Raw genomic sequence first — 17,861 nt, 5'->3', positions numbered from 1 at the left:
CCGTTTGCTGGGGAAAGAAGTCTCAATCTAGAGCTGGGTGGTGGTGGGGCAGTGAAGTCTGGGTTCTGTGTGCACCCCAGCCTCAGGATCTCCCCCAGCTCACAAGAAGAAACGCTCCTCCCCCCCCCCCCCAACCCTCACCCTTTTTTGCTGCACATTTGTTAGGGTTTATCCCACCTCCTTCAGAAATCCCCAGCTCCCACAGTCCCAGCAGTGCTCCCAAACTGTCCCCTCATGCCTACACTGTGCTCCAGGGGAACATGGCCTACAATGAGATTCCTCTGTGATGTCCACCTCCATCCTCTTGCCTCATGCCCCCTCCTTGTCCCCCCATGCTGGCCTCGTCACTTCTCAGGTCTCTGCATATGGCCCCTGACTGCTGCAGAGAGCTCCCTCCCTCGCTGTCCCTCTCCTCTGCCATGCTTTGCAATTCTGTTAACACTTGCTGCTCAGGGACTCCAATGCCCTTTTTAAATATAATGTCAGACTCACAACAACACCTTTAGCATCCCTGCTAATTCCCACTCCTCAAGCTTGGAAAACGAGGCACAAAGACAGGACAATTATTAATATTTTTCAACTGGGGGGCCTAAAGCATCCTGAAGCTTCCAGACAAAAGGAAATGGCCTGCTCCACTCCTCGCTTCTGATGGCCATCACCAGCAAGGCTGAGGTTTCAATAGACACCCATCAAGGGAGAAGCTGGCAACCAGCGTGTTCTGCAGGTCTCACGAGGGATGTGGTCAGCTTTTCCTGCCTGCTCTTTTGTCTCAGTTCCTGCTGCAGTTCAGAACCGCAGCTGGTATTTTTTTTAATTTGTCTGTTTTCTTCTAGCACCCAGAAGGAGGGGAGGAGAAGGAGGAGAAGGGTGTTTTCCAGTCTACCCCAACCTAGCTCATGTACTCATATTCTTGATAGCTTTCTGCACCAGCCGGGGTATTTCAGTTGATGTCTGTTGTTTATCCCTCCCCAGATCTTTACATGACTGCGGGGAGGACTTCTTGCCCACACTCTGCATGAGAGCTGCTTCTCTGGGTCTCGCATGGACATTTCAGATCTGGAACTAAACACCACGGCTCAGCCCTCCACCACAGCTCAGACTGAGACACCAAAGAAAGGATCCTCAGATCCCAGGCGGAAATCTGGATTTGGCTCTGATCCAGATCTTGGACCTTAATGAATCCCTCCCTGCCTTTTTTATGAGTTACTTTTTCTTATGCTTCTTGGAGGCCTCCAATGGGCCCTGAGCAAAAAAAAAGGGCTTGTGGACCCGGTGCTCTGCATCTACAGGCCAAAAGCCACCACTATCGGATCCTGTTATGTATTCGGGCTGAGAGGTGGAGCTCCTTGGAGGCAAAAAGCTTGCAAGCAGTGGTGGTCCAAGCTCTGGATGCGATGGGGACAAAACTGGGCACAAATGCGCCTCGCCGGGCGCACACCAAGCCTCCCACCCCCCGGTGTCGGCGCGGGGCCTTACCTGAGGTTGGTGTCATGGGGGCGGCCGCCAGGCCGTTCATGTTCAGAGCCGCCATCTGCTGCATCTGGGCCGCGGCAAAGGCTGCCATGGGGTTCAGGTAGCCACCTTGCGCCACCGACGCCATGATCGCGGCTTGCTGCTGCATCAGCTGGAACAAAGAGAGCAGGGAAAAAATATCACGCGGTCACCAGCAGGGCAGCCCGGGGGAGCGGCGCCCCGCGGGGCATCCACCCCTTTCCAGACGTCTGTCGCCCCCCCGGCCTTCCTTCTCGCTGTGGGAGTAGGGCCGAGGCCCTGGTTTATTCTCATCTGTAGGTGGCAAATACCAGGTTTTCTTACGCTGCTGGGAGGCCTCCGACAGGCCTTCGGCAAAACCAGGACCAGACCTCTCAGTCCAACCTAGCCCAGGCACAGCACCTATCTATCTCCAGCACAACCAAGCAGAGGGACTCCCCGAAGAGCTAAACAGGAGAGGGGAGCTCCCCCACTCTAGCAAGATTAATACTGTGTGCTGGGAAAATCCCTTAGTTTTGATCCGGGATGATTTTCTTAATCTTGATATTTTTTCCGGAAAGTCATCAAAGTGTTGCCTTTCTCAGGGCATCTGCAAAGAGCAGTCGGGGAATCAGGGCCCTATTTTCAGGCATTTTGGGGTGAGGATTTTGGAGCAGAAGGGTGGCAAATGGTTTTGTGTAGTGGAAATGTTTCTTACATTAAAACCAGACTTTGCCATCATTATTTTATACTCTGAACCTAGCACAAAGACAGCCCAGTTAATGTGTACAGAAAGGCTGCAATGAGCTTGTAAAATGTTCCTGGTGTGAAGAAGTACCTGGACTGAGCTGGTTCTTGCCTCCCTTCCCTGGATGTGTGCGAAGAGCTAGATGAGGTGCATCAGAGGTCCCGCGGGTCTGTACCTGACCACCAGTAATGACTGATGGTGGAGGCTTAGAAAAAGCTTGTAGAAAACAGGAGGAGCAGAGAGAAACTTCACTCTGTTCATCCCCCACTCCCTGGCAAAGTGTGACTTAAAGATAATGGCAGAGAAGGAAACAATGGTTTCTTACAGTGATTTTAGACATGACTCATGGCTTTGCTCTCTCCAGAACAGTGAGTGTCTTTATTTTGCTGCTCTCTGTGATTTCACTGTCTCTCCCATCAGGAAATCACCATCTGATGCTGTTGTTTAAGCACATGGGACATACTGCTCATCATTAAACAGACTCTAGAGTCCTGGCAAGGACTAGTTTCTTCCCTACTGGTCAGTTTAATATTGAAATATTAGCCAAATTAGCCATTCCTAAACATACACACTAAAAAAAAACAAAAAAAAAACAAAAAAAAATCCTTGAAATTGCCACACTTATTCAACTGCTGACAATTTCCTCATCACCATCTAAGTACAGAAAAAAGTAGGGTGCTCTGCCACTGACCTGCTGTAAAATCTTGGGCAACTTGTGTAAAATTGCCTTGGCTTCCCCAGCAACAAAATGGGGCAGAGGATACCTGTCTCCCCACACAGGGGTGCTTTCAGATCTGCAGATGAAAAGTTCTATTACACAAATTGAGTAGTATTATTTTCTGTAACCTAATGCAGATTGGTGGCAAGGTGGTGGCTTCCCCTTTGGTTGTTAATTACCCTTTTCTATTATACCCTGCATAAGACACTTTCACATTTTAATTAGTGATATCCTGTTCTTTGTAATTACTGATGGAGTGTTTAGACAATCTTTTCTATTATAGCACAGTGCTGATTCCCCTTTAAGGAGTACATTTGTTTCTAGGCATCGTTGGAGTTTATTCTCCAGATGAGGAACTGAGCAGGTGATTTTATTAAATATGCCAATGAGGGAGAGGGAATTTGTCCATCTTTAACACCGGACTGACTCCAGTGCTCTGTGTTTACTGACCCATATCTCATTTCCTGTGCTGGGCATTTCACTTTGGGAAAGCTGAGGATATAACTGGCTCCATGGCTGATTGATTGTGTAAATGATGGCTGAGATCCAGTACCTGTAGGTTCTGTTTAGTACTGCTGATCCTAGTCTGGCTTTTGCTGACTTTTCTCTATTCCTCCAAAGTTGACCAGAGTTGCATGTACAAGCCCACCCCCAAAACACAGAATGATGTACAGCTGGTCACATGTGCGTTGTGGTCAGCCTGCCCAGCAGACAACAACCTACTCCTCGTATCAGAGACTTTCCTTACAGCTTTCCTTACAGTCAGACGATGGACTATGATTTTGACTTCACTGTCTATCAGATTCAGTTAACTAAATACAGACAGGGTTTTGTCTGAGCTGGTCATACTGATCCCCTATTATGATTGATGTGATAACAGGCAATGGAGTCTAGACCAAGATTCATGTTTCCCCCTCTTTATCAAGTTGCCTTTGGGCAGATGAATTGCAGCTTTGTTTTTGCCTATTGACTGTATGTGGAGCCCAAGGTGATCATTTCAGCTGCAGATACCAACACAGTCAGATGAAATCATTCCCACACCTTGCTTGACCTTGAGCAGATATCTTTGGACCTTAGTTCCCAACCGTTCGAAAGAAAAGTATTAATCCTTTTTTGGCTTGTATTTCACCTGTGCTGCAAAGAGAAACAGGCCCGAGATGGACTCTATCTATAAGCCTGGCTGAGATAATGCGTTGCTACTGGTAGTACAAATGATTGTACTACTCCAAAGACAATCTCCATTTTGCACTCAACAGAGCTAAGCAATCACTTGTGACATTATTTATGGCTTATGCAACTTCTTTTCCTGCCTGTGGATGTCTCTAAGCTGTTCAGAGTTAACTCCATAGTGGAAGGTGCTCCTCCTGGTTTGCTAAGTAACCTGAATGTGCGGCTTCTTGCATATTCAGAGGGCTTATAAATTTGCACTGGAAGAACCATGTTTGGAGAATATGCCTTGGCTACGTGCATGCCATTTCTTGCAGTATAATGTCATTCATGCATTTTCGTTACATATCTTCAGGGAGAAAGAAGAAGGATTTTTCTTTCTCCTCATGAAAACAACAAAACTGCTCCTAACCTGCTGATTACTGTGTCTAAAGCCTGGTGGGTTTCAGTGAAACATTTGTTCAAAAATGGCCATAATCCCATAGAGACTGAATCAGGAGCTTGAGGAGCAAAGAGGTTGAATTTAACTTAGGGTTAAAAAGCTAATGTAGTAAAAACAAGGTAATAATTAAGCCCCTAACCTATGATTTGGGAAACTGGGTTCACTTGCTTCTGCTACAGGAGGTATCCTGCAGGAAGTGGCCCCCTCATTTCTGTTATGCTCAGCACTCTGGGGATACCCGAGCTGCTCTGGAGGGCTGTAAATCCCCCTGTCACGGAGAAACAACAAGTCAGGGCCCTATACTTCATGACCCAGAGGACATGCATCTTGCTACAGCCCTTGGAGCCACCTTGTGGGGTAAATTTGGGTCTGCTCTGGAGCTGGAAGAAGTTTAGCATCCCAAACCTGAATACAGCCATGTACCATAGCTAATGGGATCTGCTTCCTTGGCTAGAGAGGGGACCCCAAGCGCATCCAGAGACCACAGCCTTTGGCAACGCTCCCGTCACCCTTCTGCTGTCCTGTTTCCCATTCATGCCTTGGAGATGCAGCCTTTCCCTCCCTTGTTTGAGGGGTAAATACGCTGACGGTCTGCACAGTGCCCAGAGGTAAGGGTTAAGGGATAGGGGGAAGAAAGGCCTTCTCAGCCCAGCGACTGAAGGTCACAGCGTGGCCGAGTACAGCTGCACCGTGGGTGTGGGAAAACTGGAACGCGGTCACCTTGAAAGAAGCTAACACGATAGACCTACCCCCTTTCCCCCAGCGTGGCTCTGGGCAGATTTATGAAAGGAGGGCAAGTCCTGCAAGGGTCACCAGTCTCCCTTATAAAACCTCCGGGGCATTCCCAAGTGTGCTCAGATAAAAGTCTCCCCACTCCTTCCCAAGCTTCCCCCAAAGACAAATGTCCCATCCACTCTCCTTTCATTTTGAAAGAGGCCCAGTGTATGATCCCAGTTAATAAAGCTGTAGAAAGTGAGGCAGTGACCCCACCAGAGGCAAATCAATAGCAGCAGGACCCCTGGGTATTGTGTACTTTAAAATATGCCATTTGAAATGCAGATTTTCCCTGCCTGGGCTGGGGCCACAGAGCACTAATCAGAAAGGCAGCAGCCTTATTATCTCAGACTGCTCCAAGGGGATGGAGAGGAGCTTTTCCCTTCCTCAGCTAAAAGGACGTATTTCCTTTTGCTTCTGTTACTTCCTTGGTATGATCTTTGCCTCATCATTTAGACTTTTTTCCCACCCAATCTTACAGATTCATTCCCTCCTTCCTCCAACCTGGCCATTATTATTGCTCAAATATGTACCATATTCAGAGACCAAGAGATGTTACCAAGTCCGTCAGTGCCCATGGTCAGCACCTCTAGTGCTACGAACCTGCAATCCCCATCCCAGTTTAGAAACTGATGGGCAGCTGGATCACCTTCCACTGGGTGGGATCACCTTCCCAAAGCATGGGAAGGGATGGTGTGCGAGGGCTGGTCCACAGAGAAGGGTGGAGGATTCACCTCACCCACCTTCTGCTGCCTCAAGTTGAAGTGGCTAAATTTCAGCCAGTCTGTAGGCCCCATCTGTCGTCAATGCACAGATAGGCACCTCCATGAGGTTATCTGTCCTATCGCAGCATGGGAGATTAAGACATACAGGAGATAAAAAACTGGGAAGGATGCAGTCTTGCAGTACAGCTACACCAATGCAAGAACTTGCTGATGCTAAAGGCTGCAGGTCCCTCCCCATGCCTCACCACCACCTTTGCATCAGGACAGATGCATGCCCGATACTGTCGAGACCCAGCTCTGGAACGACACCAGCAGAGCATTAACCATGCAGCGCAGAGACACATCGTTTACTGACAGTTTTCCTCCCTGAACTGGCTCCCTCCACAATTGCTATCAGTCCAACGAGGGGTTGAGGACAAATGGCCAGAGGTGAGGTGAAGAGGGCAGTGACTGCCGTTGGCATCAGGGAGCTGCTAGATACCAGCATCATGCAACCGCATGCAGCGAACAGAAATATTACCCCATCTCTAGGTGTATGGAGAGATGAAGTGAGTTACTCAAGGCCAAGAACTCTTGCTAGAAATAGGACAAGGCTGCTGCAGTCAACCTTCCCCAGCCCCCCAAAGAAATACATGTGAAACCAAAGAAGGGGAAGAGGAGAGGGAAGGATTATTTTTGATGGGCTTTTTTTTGAAATAGCATGATCATTACCCTTGGTGGAAGCTTACTCTGAATGATCTGATGACCTTCTCATTTTTTTTCAGTGTTATTTTCTATCTCTGTCTCTGAACAGCCTGACGTTTTGTTTGACTTTTTGTATTCATTCGGTAATAATAATAAAAGTAATAACAGCATCCTACGCTTCCCAACTCTAATGCTCTATACAAACACTTAACTAATTAATCCTCATGGTATCTCTGTGACAGAAATAGATAAGTAACACAATCAATCAGGCAGTAAGAGGACTCATATTTGGTAAAATCATAGAACTGACATATTCACGTCTGTTTTACCTAACTGGCCTTTGGGAAATAAAAACAAACAAGAAAAACCTCAAGCCTTCAAACAAACAGAAGATATTCTGAAAAAATTCAGAAGGGTCCTTTAGAAATTTTTAAAATGTCTTCTTGGAAACTGAAATTTCTACTTTGAAATTTTAATTTAAATTGAATTAAGATTAAAAAAAAAAACTAAATAAATGTGCAGCACATGGTTTCATGTGTCTTAGTATTTTTCTGCAACCTGATACACAATGGTTTGGATTTCTAATTTTCTGAAAATTTTGAAAAAAAACAAAACCTAAAAGAAAACCCAACCCAAATCTGTGCGTTCACTGTTTCTGAATCAGAGAGGTGTCAATCAAAAACACACTATTTGCCCTGTTACAAAGTATTGTGGCTTCAAAATAGCTTCCTATTCCAGAAGGAATCAGAAAAACTCATCTGAGTAACTGGTATTATAGCAACTGGTAACAAATATGCTGTCTCATTTTGGTCATTTAAATATAATAACAATTATACATATTATGTAGTCCCTACAAAAAGTAAATTTTCCCTGCATTCATAGGGCTAGCTGAATTTTTTTAAATAACCTTCCAAAATAATTTCACAGTATGAACTGAATAAATATTGGAAGAAACGATTCTTCCCTTCAGCACTATCTCAGACCATTTAAAAGAAAAATCCTTTCATCTCCACAGGAGCTGGGGCAGGGAGGCGGAGGGGGCAGCTCAGCTTTTATGGTCAACACTGTAGAGTCACTGCAGCTCTGACAACCCAAGGTGACCACTTCTGATGACTACTGAGATCTGTGCAGTACTAGAGGTACCCAGATTATTGCAATTACTGTCTGCAGTTCAGGAGCTGCAGCCATTTGCACTCTTTCAGTGCTAGGGGAGCTGGGATTTACTGAAGGGGAAGGACTTGCTCGAGGCCGGAGAGCAAATGTTACAGTTGCCCATGCTGCCCTGTCCCCATCTGTCTGTTCTTACTCACTAAATCTATGCCTGTCCCCTGCTGCAGAAATGCAATCAGTCCCATGACTGGAATTTGGCCAGGAGACTGTGGCTAACACTCCCACCCCATTTTTTATGCAAACTTGATTTATGACTTTGATCTTATTTTAAATAATTTAAAAATTAAATAATTTATACAGTATCTGTCACTTTCCAAGGCTCCTTCCTTTGTTCTTGCTTTGCTCTTCTGCATTTTTCCATCTTCCCAACCCTTTCTGGTCTGCCCACATTTTCTTTTCTGCATTGTGGGGCAGCAGTGACATGAGACAGCTGCTAAGTACTTGCCACTTCCTTAAGAAAAGAAAAGAGCTGAAGGAACTTTTGCCACCACAGCTTTTTTGGGCTAGGATTCTACTACCACCATTCATAGTCTGGTTTGAGTTTTCTTGCTTATGATTTCAGGCTTGTCACTCCATTGCTTATCAGGGTCGAACAAGACACTATGCCACTGAGCATCAGCCTCTTCCTCCACAGGCTGGCTTCAAACCTCTGCCTCAAGTTGCCCTTAACTGAGCCTGTGGAAACAGCTACCGATATCCAGCTGATGTGGATTCACAGCAACCTGACCACAAAACTGGCTGGTGCCCTATACGTGTGTGAACTAAAATAAATAATTGCCTCATAAAAGGAAAGGTTAAATGAGTGTGGGAAGTTATTGTTGAAAACAAATAAGCAAACAAATGGAAACAAAAGAGTACAGATGCCTCTGTAATGAGCTCTATGGAGCCATGGGACTTGCCTTGCCTTGGGTTTTATACAAAAGAGGTGAGGAGGGTCTGATGTGACTTTCTATATCACTGAACCAGCACATACGGTCAATGCCAAGTGTTTTCTTGTTTGTTTGCAGATGTACATGAGGAGGGGAGGCAAAAAACAGGCACAGAGGAGAACACACTTTGCTTCCTGATATTTTTGCTTCTGTGGCCACATGGTTGCTTAATCTGAGGACTAGTTGCTTAGCCTATGCGAGGCCATCACTGCTGTCAAGGTTAAGGTTGGTTAAGCCGAGGTAGCGAGCAGCAGTGGTGAGCAAACCGTGGCATGGCCATTTGCTGAGCTGCAGAGGAAGCAACTTACAGGGGAACTGGGACCCAGATCAGTCCTGGTAGCAACACTAATGACTGCCAGTCAAACACTGATGGACTGAGACCCTCCTAGCCTCTCCCTAGAGGTGCTGCTTTCATATGGCTGAAGGGACTTGAGTGGTGAGTCCACGGCTGCCCACTGATATCTTAAACAGCTGCACCATGTGGGTTTCTGATGCACTGGCCACCTTAATGTGTGAAAACCTCTTCGTGGGGAGCTAGTCCGGCCCCACTTATGTGCACATGAGCTGGGACTGCCCCTCTGGGTAGATTCAGCATGCACCCACTGCCTGGGGGGCTGTGGCAGCCTCCTCCATGGGGACAGACCCCTAGAAACTCCTGATTAACTAGCTCTCGTGGGACTGCTTGAGGATTCTTCTATGGAGACATCAGTCAAGTTTGGACTGCAAAGGGAGAGCTGGGAGGATAGCTGGTGAGTACAAACCAGAGAGCTCAGTATTTCATGCTAGTCCTGGCCTCACTACTAAACACTGAGGCAGTTCTTAAATTTGTGTTGCCATCAGGCCTGTGTGTGAAACACCAAGGAGAGACAGCACAAGAGACAACCATGTCCCTAAGGGAGACTGGAAAATAAATAAACCTGGTCATCAACTTCTTTTGTAGGTGGGGAAATGAGGCCAGGGGTTGAATGATTCACCCAAGGTGACACGAGTTGCTGATGGCAGTGGCCTCAGCCGTCACCGCTGTCCTGCTCTTGCATTTTTACTGTTTCACCTTCCCTCCTCCTGACTTGCCTTAGCTCTTAAACTTCAACTGCAAGTTTGGGCTGAATAAAACTGCCCCTCCTATTCCTTCTTTCTCTATCGATCTCTCCATCTCCTGCTGGCATTTACGAGGTGCCAATCACCCTGGTATCTAAGAGCCGGCAGTCCGAGGTGGATTAATCGGGACTGAGGGAACGTCACACAGCCTCGGTGCTCCCCTCCTTTCCTTTTGTGTGAGATGCTGAGATGAAGCAGATAGGGAGAGACACAGATAGCGAGGCTGATTGAGAGACAGGATCTGAGCACGCTCTGGTTGTACAGGCGCCACACGGAAATGTGATCCCATCATTTAGACAGCTCTGAAGTCCTCAGGGTAATTGGTGTCACCAGCTTGTCATATCCAATGGGTCAAGATCTAAAACTTATTCTTTCCCCCTTATTAGCATATTTACCAGAGGGGGGGGAAAAAAAAGAGGATGGGTCCAATTCTGCTTTCACAGAAATCAATAGGAAAAATATTCAGTGGATTCAAGTGGAGCAGAAGCGGACCCAAGAACTGTTTTTACTTTCTTCAGAGATAAATACTCACTGAAGCATCTACTCTCAAAATGTCCAGTATTATTTGGGGAGAAATTGATGGAGGGAACTTTTGTGGTTAAAAGTAAAAGGACAGAGTTCATCCTCTTTTATACCAGCATAAACCTAGGCTCACTCCTTTATCACGGCAATTAGAAGAATTAATCTAGATTAAAAATAATGTAGCTGAGAGGAGTTTGGGTCCAGAGTGTCAGGACAGCCAACATCTTTACCACCTCTCCACCTGTCTAATAGATGCCTGTAGCATAATACTACAGCTGCATCTTCTGCCTGACAACCTCCGCAGATGTTCCTCTCCAGCTGCCCATGGGTTGTCCTCCTATTTAGTCCCCTGGTACATGGGAGCACAGATGTTGCAGTCCTCTGCCAGGCCACTGGCCTGGGCTCAGTTACATCTCTTTTCCCCTTGCTGACGCCGCAGCTTCCCCGGTCAGGAGGGCAGTAAAACACAACCAAGCTGGGGAGGGGACCGTTTTGTCGTGTGAGGAAGGGAGCAGGGGAACAAGGAAGAGGCAGAGGAGGGCTTCTCTCTCATTGACTGGAAATAAAAATAAACAGGGCAAAATGGAAAGAAAAATGGAATTTGTCTGATGAGGAGGGAAGAAAGAAGGCCCAGAACAGCACCAGGGAGTGTAGCTAGGAGGAGAGGGGCAACTTCTGGAGCTCCTACAGTGCATCCTTGGGACTCCACAAGGCCCATCAAGGGGCTGGCTGGATTGTACCAGCGGTTTACTTATGCAGAAGGCTTTCGGTGAAGGACAGAAATTTCTCAGCCCTAACTTAGAAAAAGAATATGTGGGTGGGATGAAGAATGCCAACACACGAGAAGGAAATAGGGAAGAAGGCAGGGCCTTGCAGACAAAGCGGTAGAGGGGGTATAAGTGTGCTGGAGTATGATTCCTGACTTGGTCCTGTATTACCTAAGGCAAGTCATTCAATCTCTCTCTGATTCAGGCAAGGAGGGGTATTTATATGCTTGGTTATGTACATGCTTCAGGCACCCATTTCAGGGCTATGTCAGGAGCTTAGCTTCCTATACAGTTACAGGTTGACCTGGGGCTCAGGTTTCAGGTTAGGTGTGTAAGGTGCATATCTGGGATAGATGTTGCAACACTGACTTATTTAGCTGATGTGTTCTCCCAGTGCGCTTAAATCATACAGTTTTGGAGAGCCATGACTGTGTGTATGTATACGTGTGCCCCTCCATTATAATATTATCTAGCATGCTTTAATGAACCTAAAAGTGCTTGTCTCAGTGACTGCTGTTTTATTCTGTGACCACTCCAAAGGCACCCACAATCATGCCTGGGAAAGTACGGGCCTGGCCGAATAGAGCAGGGAGCCATCACCCCCATTCAGCTCAATCTGCATGGCCTGGTCACAAAGAAAGGCCAGAAAGCTGGGCACCTGCACAAGGGCTGGATAGTGCTGACACAGAACAGAACTAGGGTGAACTGAACTCAGGGACTATGTTTTCCAAATCCTCAAAGGCTAGTGGTGTCTGGATTTGACAGCAATGGAAGTGTCCTGCATGCACACACACTCAGTCATGGTTTGGCTACTACTAGAAGAAGTTGTTGCACCTCCGGGACTTCTCTGGGAGATGCCTCAGTTTACACCAGAGAGCTTGGCTCAGTTTGCTCCCACAGTGGAACTAATTTAAAGAAGGAATCACTGGTTCCTCCTCTGCTTTAATCAACTGTTCCTCTGCTCAGGTGTGCTTTTGTGTTGTTCTAGGTGCTTAACCCTGTCCCCATGAACACACAAAGAGCCTGTGTCTATACTTACTGCCTGTGCATAGGCGCCATACGCTCCAAACTGGATGGCCATGGGGTTGAACATGCCCATTTGTCCTGCCATTTGCTGCATGCGTCTCATTGTACGCTCCTTGTCTGTATCTGCAAACTTCACCACCAGGCTTGAAGAGGCTCCCTGTAGAACAGGAAACAAAAGGAGAGACACAAGGGATTAGACATGTTGACTCATGCAATCCACATACCTGACACAGATTTGCTAGTGTAGGATCCAGCTGACACTGCTTTTCCTAGACAACTTCTCAGACTTTTTGATTGCACATTTTCAAGAGGCTGAGAGCATCAGAAAGGAAGGAAGGAAAGGATGCCTCAGGGTGAATGAATGGGGCCAGCAGCCTAGTTCTTAGTTTTCTCCAAAATTCAAACTTCCAGACTGCCATTAATATGTTCTTTGCAAAAGAAGTCACCTCATTCTTTCAACCTATAGAAAACCTTCTGGCCCATTAGCTGTCACCAGAGGACAAAGATCTGAACTCAGTGCACCAACATGTAGAAGCTTTTGCTGGATGTATGTGGAAGGATTCATGAACTGATTTATTTTCATGGAACGTGGTATCTCTGTGCATGCCAGATCCTCTGCATTGGGTCACCCTTTCACACAGCAGGGGAAAGTTATCCTCTCGTGTCTTGTTACCCTCACATCAGTTACCCTCACATCCAGTGCAATCCATCATCTTTGAAAAGTCATGGAGGACAGGAGAGGTGCCTGAGGACTGGAAGAAAGCCAATGTCACCCCAGTCTTCAAAAAGGGCAAGGAGGAGGACCCAGGGAACTCCTGTCAGAACCCAGTCAGCCTCACCTGCATCCGTGGAAAGGTGATGGAGCAGCTCATCCTGGAGGCCATCTCCAAGCATGTGGAGGACAAGAAGGTGATCAGGAGTCATCAGCATGGATTCACCAAGGGGAAATCATGCCTAACCAATCTGATAGCCTTCTATGATGGAATGACTGCCTGGGTAGATGAAGGGACAGCAGTGGATGTTGTCTACCTTGACTTCAGCAAGGCTTTTGACACTGTCTCCCATAACATCCCCATAGACAAGCTCAGGAAGTGTGGGCTGGATGAGTGGACAGTGAGGTGGATTGAGAACTGGCTGAATGGCGGAGCTCAGAGGGTTGTGATCAGCGGCGCAGACTCTAGTTGGAGGCCTGTAGCTAGCGGTGTCCCCCAGGGGTCAGKACTGGGTCCAGTCTTGTTCAACTTCTTCATCAAGGACCTGGAGAAAGGCACAGAGTGCACCCTCAGCAAGTTTGCTGATGATACAAAACTGGGAGGAGTGGCCGATACACCAGAGGGCTGTGCTGCCATTCAGAGAGACCTGGACAGGCTGGAGAGCTGGGCGGAGAGGAACCTCATGAAGTTCAACAAAGGCAAGTGCAAGGTCCTGCACCTAGGGAGGAATAACCTCAGTCACCAGTACAGGTTGGGGGTTGACCTGCTGGAAAGCAGCTCTGCGGAGAAGGACCTGGGAGTGCTGGTGGACACCAAGTTAAGCATGAGGCAGCAATGTGCCCTTGTGGCCAAGAAGGCCAATGGTATCCTGGGGTGCATCAGGAAGAGTGTTGCCAGCAGGTCGAGGGAGGTGATTCTCCCCCTCTACTCAGCCCTGGTGAGGCCACATCTGGAGTACTGTGTCCAGTTCTGGGCTCCCCAGTACAAGAGGGATGTGGCGCTACTGGAGCAAGTCCAGCGAAGGGCTACCAAGATGATTAGGGGACTGGAGCATCTCTCTTGTGAGGAAAGACTGAGAAAGCTAGACCTGTAGAGAAGAGAAGGCTGAGAGGAGATCTTATCAATGTGTACAAGTATGTGAAGGGAGGGTGTCGAGAGGATGGGACCAGACTCTTTTCAGTGGTGCCGAGCGACAGGACACGAGGCAACGGGCACAAACTGAAACACAGACAATTCCATCTGAACATGAGGCAAAACTTTTTCACTGTGAGGGTGACAGAGCACTGGAACAGGTTGCCCAGAGAGGTGGTGGAGTCTCCCTCTCTGGAGATATTCAAAACGCGCCTGGATGCAATCCTGTGCAATGTGCTCTAGGTGACCCTGCTTGAGCAGGGGGGTTGGACTAGATGATCTCCAGAGGTCCCTTCCAACCTCAGCAATTCTGTGATTCTGTGAATAACACTGACCAGACTTGGAAGCAGGATTCAGTATGCTGTGCAGGGCATTTGTTTCATCACCAATTAGCATCTTCACAGTACAGTTAAATCAGGGGATCAAAAGCAGAACCTTTTGGACTTGAGTTTTCTCTCCACAAATAGTAGGAAATAGAGAAGCTACTGCAAAAGAGCCCACATTTGACGCTACAGTTTTTCAGGCAAGTTTTACAATGCTGGGGTTCTATCTCCAGTCAACACTGGTCCAGATCTACAGATGATTATCAGAGCTGGCTGCAGAAGCCCATGAAAAATTAAGAGCTTTTGGGAATGAAAGAAATCTCTTTCCTCCCCAAAATGAGATGAAAGGTCAGAAACCACAATTCTTAACTTTCTGATAGGAGGCAAAGACGGAAAGAAATAGATCTGCTTAGGAAGGCATTGATATTTTTTGGCTGGCTCCAAGGATTTCCTAACTTCATGGGTTGCTTGATTCCCTGAAGCATGGTCTCCCCAGGGGATGAGGGGCACATGAGGAGGGGGGATGAGGCAGCAGCCCTGCCAGCAGGGAGAAAGTTGCCTGGGGAGCTGGGCTGCTGCTGAGTCTGGGGAGACAGGCAGGTGAGCTGTCAGGAGACTGACAAAGAGTAGCTGAAATCATCGTGTTCCCACGGTACGCTTCCCTTTTGACACGCGGATATTCACTGATGGAAAAACAGTCAGCTGGGAGATTGCCAGCTCAGCCTCTAGTGGTGGCAATAGAGGAACACCAGTTTTGTGCCAGAGGAGCTGGGTTGTTGTGGGGCCCTCGTTTTTCCAGTAGAGGTGGGATTGTTTGGGATTGCACAGGGGGAGTGTAATTAACTTGCTTACACACACACCTATGTACCTGTAACAGGAAAAAAATAGTCTCAGTGAAAGCAGAGATGCTCTGCTACAAGTTTGGAATAATGTGGTAAACCATAACAATACACATACATATATATAAGTCCAAGCTATGCATATTCAATAGCTTCTCCAGTTCCTCAGTTATGAATAAAGAGTTGAGGAATTAACTTGCTAAAAAAACAATCTAAGGCCACCCAATGAGCAATGTTACCCTGGATTAGCAGCATGTTCTGGGAGGAAGTGATTTTCATTGGCAAGGAATCTTTCTTTTTGACCTGTTACTCTCTCTCTAATAAATCTATAACCCACTTGAACAATGTGTTGAAGAACAAGGGTTTGAAACAAATGACTTAGAAAAACAAAGGGAGGGAAAGAAGAATGCCTCATTCAAGGGTGGAGAGCAGTCTCCAGAAGTTATTACGAGAGCAAAACAGAAAGCAGGGGGAATAAAAGGGGGGAAAAAATCCAAACAAAATTCCCCTGCATTTCTGCTCAAGGCTAGGCAACTTTTCTTTTTTTTTTAATCACATGATGTAGTTATTGATCCTTCCCCAAATCACACTCTTAATTGCAGCTCATCGACAAATGAATATTTTAATGCATACATTTCCTGCTAATTATCACCTGGACCAGTCCTTAATTAGATTTCAACACTCATTTAATTAACCCTGATCCAAGAGACTGTTTGGTAACCTGGATCTAATGATTTAAACCTATTTGCAGCTATATTGGAGGGAGGCACTTGTCTACAGCAGATTAGGTGGTTCAAAGCTGCTGTTGTAGTCTGCAGAGTAGATGCTGCAGTGTGGTGGGCAGAATGCAGCCTGGAGGACTGTGAAGTTGAACAAGGTGAATTAGCGCTCCTCTCTCCAAGTGGGTTTTGAAGATGTGACCTGCACTGGTTAGCAGGACAGGGAAGTGTAAATAAGCTGATATCTTATTCCTACCCCTTTTCTTTCTATACCTATTTGCCTTGGAAGTCTTGGGGTCAGAGATCTGCCTCAGGAACTGGCTGATGCCTCATGTTTTTGAAAATCAAGCTATTATTGTAAATGGCATCATGAAAACATGGGTAGCCTCCATATGAAGTTCTTGCCCTTGGAGTGTTCTTCCCTCCTGATGTGAGTCGTAGTGACTGCACAGCAGCTGTTTGACCCAATGGAATCTGAGACTGCTTCTTATAAGATGTTTTTCTGGGTTGCCTGTCACAGCAGGACTTTGGGGCTCTTTGAACACCACTTCACATACACAGGGCAGAAAGGCCATTGGCAAATAGAAGCAAGTTAGAGCATGCACAACGAAGAAAGAGAAGAAAAAGGAGTGTGGCTGTGGTTTTTTTTGTTGTTTTTTTTTTTTTTTTAAGAGTGCTCTGTGAAGAGATGTATGTGTAAGCAGTTAATAGATGTGTAGCCAGCAGAGGTGCTGCATTGTTCCTGAATATGAAGATTGACCTTGGGGTGGATATTCTCTGGAAATGGTTCCTTGCATCCAGTTCTTTCACATGGCCCGAAGGAAATCAGGCAGCAGAATCTACCAGATCACTCCATTCTGGAGTCTTAGCAGAGGAGCCGAACAATGCTACTTACCTACATTAACCACAAGATTATTGTCTGCTCCAGCGACTTCCACTAATCCACTGGATGACATTAGAAAGACCATGGAATGGGGCAGATTTTCAATGGGATAAAAATCCCTGAGGCCTTCATCTAGACTATTTATTGCTTTCCTCAAGCAGTTAAATCATGGTATAAATCAGCCTTTGTCTGCTGACAAAGGCAATAGGCCTGATCCACTCGGTCATTTATTAGTAATACACAAGCTCCCCCTTGTTCTCTCTGGCTGTCGGACTGGACCTCATAATTCCCCAGCTCCCAAGAGAGTTATAATGGTTAAGTCGTTAATGTTTGAAATGCACTTTGAGATCTGTGTGTAAATTCTGCATTTTACCAAGGGAAAGACCTGTTTATTTCTCTACCTTGCAGATCCACAGTCAAAAGAGACTGTTATGAAACTGAGCATTTCTACTAGGACTTCTGCAATAGGCTACCTGGAATTGTCATTTATCTGCTTTCCCATCATATCAACCTCCTTTTTCAAGTACTTTGATGTCTTGATGAAAAGAATAACATAAAGGCTAAGTATTATTATGCTTTCCCCATTCTCTCTTGGGCCAGCAGGTCTACTTAATATGACTATCTTGCTTCCCATCCCCTTCCCGTGCGTGGTAATGAATTGCTCCCCTTAGTCAGCAGAGTCAGATGTTCTCTAGGCTGGCGGGGTGAGGAAAAAGATGGAGGAAAAATCACCCTGCACCACGCTCACTTTGTAATCCCTAATCAGAGTCCTCAGTGGGAAAAACTAATTTCCCAGCCTGTCTTGACATGTGAAATAAAGTCATTCTTGAAAACAGAGCTTGACAGGTTGCTTGTGAAATTTCATATTCAACTAAAAATAAAATATCCATCCATTGATATTTCATTTAAAGGCAAAGGAAAACAAATCTTTTGCCTGGTTGTCAGGACTATTTTCCATTAGTTATGGCCTTCTAAATGGAGTGTATACACAAATTGGAGCATAAGCTTTAAAG

The 17,861-nt window shown here is 46.4% G+C and overlaps 1 protein-coding gene across 47 annotated transcripts in view; it reads right to left on the bottom strand.

The window, feature by feature from the left end:
• LOC112965689 (CUGBP Elav-like family member 4) overlaps positions 1–17,861 on the bottom strand; it is a 694,998-nt gene that overhangs the window by 50,228 nt on the left and 626,909 nt on the right. For 29 of the 47 annotated variants that reach the window (XM_026064898.1, XM_026064921.1, XM_026064900.1 and 26 more), the window contains 2 exons: positions 12,254–12,397; positions 1,477–1,624 (listed from right to left, as the gene is read on the bottom strand). In XM_026064898.1, coding sequence (XP_025920683.1) covers positions 1,477–1,624; positions 12,254–12,397 — 292 coding nt within the window. The remainder of the gene's footprint in view (positions 1–1,476; positions 1,625–12,253; positions 12,398–17,861) is intronic. The other 18 variants (XM_026064901.1, XM_026064925.1, XM_026064906.1 and 15 more) reach the window with 1 other exon arrangement.

This window comes from Apteryx rowi, unplaced genomic scaffold (assembly GCF_003343035.1).
Source record: "Apteryx rowi isolate R43461 unplaced genomic scaffold, aptRow1 scaffold_221, whole genome shotgun sequence".
NCBI classification, from domain to species: domain Eukaryota; kingdom Metazoa; phylum Chordata; class Aves; order Apterygiformes; family Apterygidae; genus Apteryx; species Apteryx rowi.
Note: the sequence above shows the minus strand (reverse complement) of the source record. Positions and strands in the feature narration are given on the sequence as shown.